The sequence below is a fragment of the Heptranchias perlo genome, chromosome 21, assembly GCF_035084215.1.
Source record: "Heptranchias perlo isolate sHepPer1 chromosome 21, sHepPer1.hap1, whole genome shotgun sequence".
Classification (NCBI taxonomy): Eukaryota; Metazoa; Chordata; class Chondrichthyes; order Hexanchiformes; family Hexanchidae; genus Heptranchias; species Heptranchias perlo.
The window spans coordinates 51,365,688-51,376,084 of NC_090345.1; the positions used below are offsets into that span (position 1 = coordinate 51,365,688).

Genomic DNA, 10,397 nt, shown 5'->3' on the forward strand with positions numbered 1-10,397 from the left:
AGTTACACCCCGGGCAGGGTCGGGTCAGTTATACACCGGTCAGGGTCGGGTCAGTTACACCCCGGGCAGGGTCGGGTCAGTTACACCCCGGTCAGGGTCGGGTCAGTTACACACCGGTCAGGGTCGGGTCAGTTACACACCGGTCAGGGTCGGGTCAGTTACACACCGGTCAGGGTCGGGTCAGTTACACCCCGGGCAGGGTCGGGTCAGTTACACACCGGTCAGGGTCGGGTCAGTTACACACCGGTCAGGGTCGGGTCAGTTACACCCCGGGCAGGGTCGGGTCAGTTACACACCGGTCAGGGTCGGGTCAGTTACACACCGGTCAGGGTCGGGTCAGTTACACACCGGTCAGGGTCGGGTCAGTTACACACCGGTCAGGGTCGGGTCGGGTCAGTTACACCCCGGGCAGGGTCGGGTCAGTTATACCCCGGTCAGGGTCGGGTCAGTTATACCCCGGTCAGGGTCGGGTCAGTTACACACCGGTCAGGGTCGGGTCAGTTACACACCGGTCAGGGTCGGGTCAGTTACACCCCGGGCAGGGTCGGGTCGGGTCAGTTACACCCCGGGCAGGGTCGGGTCAGTTACACCCCGGGCAGGGTCGGGTCAGTTACACACCGGTCAGGGTCGGGTCAGTTACACACCGGTCAGGGTCGGGTCAGTTACACACCGGTCAGGGTCGGGTCAGTTACACCCCGGGCAGGGTCGGGCCAGTTACACCCCGGGCAGGGTCGGGTCAGTTACACACCGGTCAGGGTCGGGTCAGTTACACACCGGTCAGGGTCGGGTCAGTTACACCCCGGGCAGGGTCGGGTCAGTTACACACCGGTCAGGGTCGGGTCAGTTACACACCGGTCAGTGTCGGGTCAGTTACACTCCGGTCAGTGTCGGGTCAGATGCAATCCGGTCAGTGTCGGGTCAGTTACACCCCGGGCAGGGTCGGGTCGGGTCAGTTACACCCCGGGCAGGGTCGGGTCAGTTACACACCGGGCAGGGTCGGGTCAGTTACACACCGGTCAGTGTCGGTTCAGTTACACTCCGGATCGGGTCAGTTACATCCCAGTCAGGGTCGGGTCAGTTACACACCGGTCAGTGTCGGGTCAGTTACGCACCGGTCAGTGTCGGGTCAGTTACACTCCGGTCAGTGTCGGGTCAGTTACACGCCGGTCAGTGTCGGGTCAGTTACACACCGGTCAGTGTCGGGTCAGTTACACCCCGGTCAGTGTCGGGTCAGTTACACACTGGTCAGTGTCGGGTCAGTTACACACCGGGCAGGGTCGGGTCAGTTACACACCGGTCACGGTCGGGTCAGTTACACTCCGGGCAGGGTCGGGTCAGTTACACCCCGGTCAGTGTCGGGTCAGTTACACCCCGGGCAGGGTCGGGTCGGGTCAGTTACACCCCGGGCAGGGTCGGGTCAGTTACACACCGGGCAGGGTCGGGTCAGTTACACTCCGGTCAGGGTCGGGTCAGTTACACCCCGGTCAGGGTCGGGTCAGTTACACTCCGGTCAGGGTCGGGTCAGTTACACACCGGTCAGTGTCGGGTCAGTTACACTCCGGTCAGTGTCGGGTCAGATGCAATCCGGTCAGTGTCGGGTCAGTTACACCCCGGGCAGGGTCGGGTCGGGTCAGTTACACCCCGGGCAGGGTCGGGTCAGTTATACCCCGGTCAGGGTCGGGTCAGTTACACTCCGGTCAGGGTCGGGTCAGTTACACCCCGGGCAGGGTCGGGTCGGGTCAGTTGCACCCCGGGCAGGGTCGGGTCAGTTACACCCCGGGCAGGGTCGGGTCGGGTCAGTTGCACCCCGGTCAGGGTCGGGTCAGTTACACCCCGGTCAGGGTCGGGTCAGTTACACCCCGGGCAGGGTCGGGTCAGTTACACCCCGGGCAGGGTCGGGTCAGTTACACACCGGTCAGGGTCGGGTCAGTTACACACCGGTCAGGGTCGGGTCAGTTACACACCGGGCAGGGTCGGGTCAGTTACACCCCGGGCAGGGTCGGGTCAGTTACACACCGGTCAGGGTCGGGTCAGTTACACACCTGTCAGGGTCGGGTCGGGTCAGTTACACCCCGGGCAGGGTCGGGTCAGTTATACCCCGGTCAGGGTCGGGTCAGTTGCACTCCGGTCAGGGTCGGGTCAGTTACACTCCGGTCAGGGTCGGGTCAGTTACACCCCGGGCAGGGTCGGGTCGGGTCAGTTACACCCCGGGCAGGGTCGGGTCGGGTCAGTTACACCCCGGGCAGGGTCGGGTCAGTTATACACCGGTCAGGGTCGGGTCAGTTACACCCCGGGCAGGGTCGGGTCAGTTACACCCCGGTCAGGGTCGGGTCAGTTACACACCGGTCAGGGTCGGGTCAGTTACACACCGGTCAGGGTCGGGTCAGTTACACCCCGGGCAGGGTCGGGTCAGTTACACACCGGTCAGGGTCGGGTCAGTTACACACCGGTCAGGGTCGGGTCAGTTACACCCCGGGCAGGGTCGGGTCAGTTACACACCGGTCAGGGTCGGGTCAGTTACACACCGGTCAGGGTCGGGTCAGTTACACACCGGTCAGGGTCGGGTCAGTTACACACCGGTCAGGGTCGGGTCGGGTCAGTTGCACCCCGGGCAGGGTCGGGTCAGTTATACCCCGGTCAGGGTCGGGTCAGTTATACCCCGGTCAGGGTCGGGTCAGTTACACACCGGTCAGGGTCGGGTCAGTTACACACCGGTCAGGGTCGGGTCAGTTACACCCCGGGCAGGGTCGGGTCGGGTCAGTTACACCCCGGGCAGGGTCGGGTCAGTTACACCCCGGGCAGGGTCGGGTCAGTTACACCCCGGGCAGGGTCGGGCCAGTTACACCCCGGGCAGGGTCGGGCCAGTTACACCCCGGGCAGGGTCGGGCCAGTTACACCCCGGTCAGGGTCGGGTCAGTTACACACCGGTCAGGGTCGGGTCAGTTACACACCGGTCAGGGTCGGGTCAGTTACACACCGGTCAGGGTCGGGTCAGTTACACACCGGTCAGGGTCGGGTCAGTTACACACCGGTCAGTGTCGGGTCAGTTACACTCCGGTCAGTGTCGGGTCAGATGCAATCCGGTCAGTGTCGGGTCAGTTACACCCCGGGCAGGGTCGGGTCGGGTCAGTTACACCCCGGGCAGGGTCGGGTCAGTTACACACCGGGCAGGGTCGGGTCAGTTACACACCGGTAAGTGTCGGGTCAGTTACACTCCGGATCGGGTCAGTTACATCCCAGTCAGGGTCGGGTCAGTTACACACCGGTCAGTGTCGGGTCAGTTACGCACCGGTCAGTGTCGGGTCAGTTACACTCCGGTCAGTGTCGGGTCAGTTACACGCCGGTCAGTGTCGGGTCAGTTACACACCGGTCAGTGTCGGGTCAGTTACACCCCGGTCAGTGTCGGGTCAGTTACACACTGGTCAGTGTCGGGTCAGTTACACACCGGGCAGGGTCGGGTCAGTTACACACCGGTCACGGTCGGGTCAGTTACACTCCGGGCAGGGTCGGGTCAGTTACACCCCGGTCAGTGTCGGGTCAGTTACACCCCGGGCAGGGTCGGGTCGGGTCAGTTACACCCCGGGCAGGGTCGGGTCAGTTACACACCGGGCAGGGTCGGGTCAGTTACACTCCGGTCAGGGTCGGGTCAGTTACACCCCGGTCAGGGTCGGGTCAGTTACACTCCGGTCAGGGTCGGGTCAGTTACACACCGGTCAGTGTCGGGTCAGTTACACTCCGGTCAGTGTCGGGTCAGATGCAATCCGGTCAGTGTCGGGTCAGTTACACCCCGGGCAGGGTCGGGTCGGGTCAGTTACACCCCGGGCAGGGTCGGGTCAGTTATACCCCGGTCAGGGTCGGGTCAGTTACACTCCGGTCAGGGTCGGGTCAGTTACACACCGGGCAGGGTCGGGTCAGTTATACACTGGGCAGGGTCGGGTCAGTTACCCCCCGGTCAGGGTCGGGTCAGTTACCCCCCGGGCAGGGTCGGGTCAGTTACACTCCGGTCAGTGTTGGGTCAGTTACACGCCGGTCACGGTCGGGTCAGTTACACTCCGGGCAGGGTCGGGTCAGTTACACCCCGGTCAGTGTCGGGTCAGTTACACCCCGGGCAGGGTCGGGTCGGGTCAGTTCCACCCCGGGCAGGGTCGGGTCAGTTACACACCGGGCAGGGTCGGGTCAGTTACACCCCGGTCAGGGTCGGGTCAGTTACACCCCGGTCAGGGTCGGGTCAGTTACACTCCGGTCAGGGTCGGGTCAGTTACACACCGGTCAGTGTCGGGTCAGTTACACTCCGGTCAGTTTCGGGTCAGATGCAATCCGGTCAGTGTCGGGTCAGTTACACCCCGGGCAGGGTCGGGTCGGGTCAGTTACACCCCGGGCAGGGTCGGGTCAGTTATACCCCGGTCAGGGTCGGGTCAGTTACACTCCGGTCAGGGTCGGGTCAGTTACACACCGGGCAGGGTCGGGTCAGTTATACACTGGGCAGGGTCGGGTCAGTTACCCCCCGGTCAGGGTCGGGTCAGTTACACTCCGGTCAGTGTTGGGTCAGTTGCACGCCGGTCAGGGTCGGGTCAGTTGCACGCCGGTCAGGGTCGGGTCAGTTACACCCCGGTCAGGGTCGGGTCAGTTACACCCCGGTCAGGGTCGGGTCAGTTACGCACCGGGCAGGGTCGGGTCAGTTACACTCCGGTCAGTGTCGGGTCAGTTACACCCCGGTCAGGGTCGGGTCAGTTACACTCCGGTCAGTGTCGGGTCAGTTACACACCGGTCAGTGTCGGGTCAGTTACACTCCGGTCAGTGTCGGGTCAGTTACACTCCGGTCAGTGTCGGGTCAGTTACACTCCGGTCAGTGTCGGGTCAGTTACACACCGGTCAGTGTCGGGTCAGTTACACACCGGTCAGTGTCGGGTCAGTTACACACCGGTCAGTGTCGGGTCAGTTACACTCCGGATCGGGTCAGTTACATCCCAGTCAGGGTCGGGTCAGTTACACACCGGTCAGTGTCGGGTCAGTTACGCACCGGTCAGTGTCGGGTCAGTTACACTCCGGTCAGTGTCGGGTCAGTTACACGCCGGTCAGTGTCGGGTCAGTTACACGCCGGTCAGTGTCGGGTCAGTTACACTCCGGGCAGGGTCGGGTCAGTTACACCCCGGTCAGTGTCGGGTCAGTTACACACTGGTCAGTGTCGGGTCAGTTACACACCGGGCAGGGTCGGGTCAGTTACACACCGGTCACGGTCGGGTCAGTTACACTCCGGGCAGGGTCGGGTCAGTTACACCCCGGTCAGTGTCAGGTCAGTTACACACCGGGCAGGGTCGGGTCAGTTACACACCGGGCAGGGTCGGGTCAGTTACACACCGGTCAGTGTCGGGTCAGTTACACACCGGTCAGTGTCGGGTCAGTTACACACCGGTCAGGGTCGGGTCAGTTACACACCGGTCAGGGTCGGGTCAGTTACACACCGGGCAGGGTCGGGTCAGTTACACAGTGGGAGAGCCCATCGATGTTTATTTTAAGCCTCAATGCTCCTTGGCTCCTCGCAGGGGACGGTACAATCCTGCAGGAAGGGGTTTTTGTGCCACCAATCATTTGATCACTGGAAGTCTCCCCAAATCCTCAGGACAAAAGTTAAAAAGACAAACTAATAAGTAGCTGGACCTCAGTCTCATTTGCACTGTTGGGAATTGACAAATGAAGGGGGGCGGTGAGGCGGGGGCGGGGTCACGGCGCAGGGGGCGGGGTCACGGCCACACAATTCCTAGCCCTCTGAACTCTCGAGACTGTGTCTCTGAAGTTTACAGGTAAATCTGACGAACGCATGTTTAGAAGCACCCTACCGTTTATGTCTCTCCTGCTCACTCAACCTCTCTTCTTCTGCCATGAAGTGCTCATGAGTATCCAAAGGTGGAGTCCCAATCTAAACAATAAATAACACACTGGCTTTACACACCTCATGAATCTTTATCACACACATCGTCGCTCTGCAATTACTGGCCTGTCTCCCTTTTCCTACCCAGTTTCCTCCCCCACCTCTCCTGAAGGCACCATCTCTTGGGCTACAGTTTCACAGCAGCTTGTGATAAGCTCAACCAAATGCCCCTTTCTTCGATTGTTGTCCTAAGCAGCAACCTCTTCTTTGTTTTGGAGAGGAACTTCTCGAGTAAGTTTTTCTTTGCACCATAGATAGCATCACATCCAAGCTCCATCTTGTCCCCAGCTGATGACCTGAGCTCCACCAGGAATCACTGGACAGCGATCAGGAGCCCCAACCCTCACTGAACTTCCTCTCCCTCAGCAGTCCCTGTTGCTGCTGGCCAATCACCTTTAGTGTTACATTCAAACTGCTTTAATAAACATTGGGAACATAGTGCAGTCTGGTGGCAATCTAACACAAGGTAAGGACTCACATACAGGGTGCACTGTTTCAAACAGGGAAAAGAAAAGCAGTTCCAGTTGGGAGGGTGGGTCCATGCGAGCGGGTTCTCTCCCACCTGGGAAGGGCCCCACTTTGTTGTCTCTCATATGCAGGTGTCTGTGGTATCAGGGCTTTTAGTCAGCACAATGACTGTTTATCATGAAGCAATGTATTCCCTGTCATGCTTTTCTCCTCCTCCCCCCACCCTGTCCAATATACACACACCAGTCATAGAATCATACAGCACAGGAGGCCATTCAGCCCACTGTGCCTGTGCTGGCTCTTTGAAAGAGCTATCCCATTAGTCCCATTCCCCTGCTCTTTCCCTGTAGCCCTGCAAATTTTTCCCCTTCAAATATTTATCCAATCCACTCTCTCCAAGGCCATGACATCCTTCCTAAAGTGTGGTGCCCAGAATTGAACACAATACTCCAGCTGAGGCCTAACCAGTGTTTATAAAGGTTTACCATAGCTATCTTGCATCTGTACTCTGTGCCTCTATTAATAAAGCCCAGGATCCCATGTCCTTTTTTTGTTGGTTCTCCTCATCCTGTTGCCATTTGATGAAGATTCCACCTTACCTCCTTGGTGTACTGGTTGTAAAGTGCTTCAGCATCTTCCAGATAGGTCTGTGCTTTTTCCATTTCCTCCAGCCCTGCCCATAGGATACCCAACTGGTTCTGAAAATCAACAGAACAAAGTACACACAACTTCTGTAAATTTATCAATGAGATTGGAATTTTAATTTAATGGCTGGGAGTTTGAATGTTACTCAGGGTGGGTTGGGGTTAACGGTTCCCTCTCCTCAGGTACTGTCCCGTTTCCCCCCCCCCCTTTTAAATCTGCCATCATTATACCTGCTATTGCCGCTGGTTGGGGATTTTAGGAGTCGGGGGCACAGTCTAAAAATTAGAGCCAGACCTTTCAGGAGTGAGATTAGAAAACATTTCTACACACAAAGGGTGGTAGAAGTTTGGAACTCTCTTCCGCAAACGGCAATTGATACTAGTTCAATTGCTAAATTTAAATCTGAGATAGATAGCTTTTTGGCAACCAAAGGTATTAAGGGATATGGGCCAAAGGCAGGTATATGGAGTTAGATCACAGATCAGCCATGATCTTATCAAATGGCGGAGCAGGCACGAGGGGCTGAATGGCCTACTCCTGTTCCTATGTTCCCTCCTCAAAAAACCCACCCTTGACCCCTCTGTCCTTGCAAACTACCTCCCCATCTCCAACCTCCCCATCTCCAACCTCCCCATCTCCAACCTCCCCACCTCCAACCTCCCCATCTCCAACCTCCCCACCTCTAATCTCCCCATCTCCAACCTCCCCATCTCCAACCTCCCCATCTCCAACCTCCCCACCTCCAACCTCCCCATCTCCAACCTCCCCACCTCCAACCTCCCCACCTCCAACCTCCCCATCTCCAACCTCCCCATCTCCAACCTCCCTTTCCTCTCCAATGTCCTGGAACGTTTTGTCGCCTCCCAAATCCGTGCCCATCTTTCCCACAACTCCATGTCTGAATCCCTCCAATCAGGTTTCTGTCCCTGCCACATGTAAATGCTGCACTCCTGAATGGCCTCACTAATGTTAAATTGTGCCCTCTTGTTCTCGATTGCCCCACCAGAGGAAATAGTTTCTCTGTATTTACCCTATCAAATCCTTATATCATTTTAATCACCTCGATCAGATCACCCCTCAATCTCCTTTAGTCAAGGGAGTACAAACCAAGTTTATTCAACCTGTCCTCATAATTTAACCCTCTAAACCCCTGCATTATTCTGGTGAATCTGTGCTGCACCCGCTCCAGGGCCAATAAATCCTTCCTGAGGTGCGGTGCCCAGACCTGAACCCAGTCTCCAGATGGGATCTGACCAGAGCTTTATGCAACTAAATCATAAGTTCCTCCCCCTTCCAGCCCCTTGAGATAAAGGTCAACATTTTATTAGCCTTTTAAATTATTTTTTGTATCTGTCTACTGGCTTGTGATGATTTGTGTATTTAGACTCTGAAATCTCTCTGCTCCTCCACAGTTCCGAGCTTCTCACCATTTAGAAAATACTCTGATCGATCTTCCTTGGATGCCTCATTTCCCCACAATGAACTCTACTGCATCACTTTTGCCCACTCACTTAATCTACCACTATCCCTTAACGACCTCCTGCTCCCACCTACACGACTTACTGTCCATCCAAACTTAGTGTCCTCAACAAACTTTTCTCCACTCTGTCATCCATTGATATTTATGGCAAAAAGCTGAGGCCTCAGAACAGATCCCTGGGGGGGACTCCACTCATCACATCCCATCAATCAGAGTGAATTCCCTACACCCCCACTCTCTGTGTCCTACCTCCTCACCAATTCCCTATCCAAGCCAATAGGTTGCCTCCAATTCCATGCGCTCTTATTTTTGTTAACAGACTCTTACGTGGATTCTTATCGAACGACTTCTGGAAGTCCATATAAGCAACATCTGTAGACACTCCCTTATCTACCACGTTAGTTACCTCCTCAAAAAATTCAATTGGGTTTGTTAGATGGGCGGGGTTAGTGCCGAGGGGCGGGGTTTGACGGGAGGGGCGGGGTTTGTCGGGGGCGGGGCTTGACGGGAGGGGCGGGGTAAATCGGGAGGGGGCGGGGTGAGTGACTGGAGGGGCGGGGTTTGAGGAGTGACGGGCTTTGATTGGTCGGGCCCGCGGGCCTTACCTCGGCCTGAATGAAGACAGACACGGCCCCGGGCCTGAGTTTAAGGGGCTCCAGGACCCGCACGCACTTGGCCAGGTGCTCCTCGCCGGCCGACAGCTCCTCTGTCTCCGTGTGGTTGATGCCGAGCTGCAGCTCGAGCACCCCCAGCTTCTCCAACCAGTGACCGTGCTGGGAGCGCCTCTCCTGGGCCCGCTCATCCTCCAAGTCCCCGGCCTGGGCCCACTGGCCCACCGCGGCCTTCAGCTCCTTCAGTAGCTCCCGCGCCGCGTACTTGGAGCGGTAGGGCTCGGTTTCCGGGTCCTGCTTGGACTCCACTTCGGACAGGCTCAGGGCCCGCGAGTACCTCAGGCCCAGCTCCGGGCCGCCTCCCTCCGCCGCCATCTTCACCCCTAGTGATGGCTGCAGCGCCACCGGGCGGCGGGGAGGAGTCGGTGCAGGAGTCCGGGACAGCGCCACCGGGCGGCGGGGAGGAGTCGGTGCAGGAGTCCGGGACAGCGCCACCGGGCGGCGGGGAGGAGTCGGTGCAGGAGTCCGGGACAGCGCCACCGGGCGGCGGGGAGGAGGCAGTGCAGGAGTCCGGGACAGCGCCACCGGGCGGCGGGGAGGAGTCGGTGCAGGAGTCCGGGACAGCGCCACCGGGCGGCGGGGAGGAGTCGGTGCAGGGTGGAAGGGCTCACTCGAGTTGGCCTCAGAGCCACTGTCTAAGGAGGGGAAAGTCAGCGAGGTTTCCGACTCCTGATCACTATCCCCGTTGGTAGTTTGCAAATGGAGACACTGGTTGAGGCCGGCATCAAACTTGGTTGTGATGCCCCCACAGGTGAATATCCTGCGGACGCTCACGAGGCTTGTAGGTGAAAAATAATCAGTTGGGTTTGGTACGCATTCAGGAGTGAAGAGCAGAAGAGGGCATCAATATAAGAGAGCCTCTAACAGCACGATGGGCTGACTGACCTGTGTGTAAGATTCCAAGAAATCAAATCAAGAATTCAGGAGGAATTTCTTTATAGAGAGTGGTGGGAATACGGAGTGGTTGAAGCAGATAGTATCGATGTATCAGAGGGGGGACTTGATCCATACATGAGGGAGAAGGAAATAGCAGGATATGGGGCAGGGTGGGTAGAGGTAAGTAGGGAGGGAGGCTCGTGTTGGTACTAGATAGTATTCCAAATATTCTGTCTGAGAGACCTGTGCCTTTCAACAACACCAGCACAGACCAGATGGGCCGAATGGCCTGTTTCTGTGCTGTAAAATTCTATGTAATTTATGCCCC

General features: G+C 57.8%; 1 protein-coding gene across 1 annotated transcript in view; it reads right to left on the reverse strand.

Moving 5' to 3' along the window:
- The window catches only part of kifbp (kinesin family binding protein), a 35,343-nt gene extending 25,808 nt beyond the window's left edge, over positions 1 to 9,535 (reverse strand). Inside the window, exons 1-3 of the mRNA XM_068002649.1 lie at positions 9,128 to 9,535; positions 6,997 to 7,095; positions 5,838 to 5,917 (exon numbers count right to left, since the gene is read on the reverse strand). Of these exons, the coding sequence (XP_067858750.1) occupies positions 5,838 to 5,917; positions 6,997 to 7,095; positions 9,128 to 9,508 (560 nt within the window). The 5' untranslated portion in view covers positions 9,509 to 9,535. The remainder of the gene's footprint in view (positions 1 to 5,837; positions 5,918 to 6,996; positions 7,096 to 9,127) is intronic.
- Positions 9,536 to 10,397: the final 862 nt, after the last annotated feature.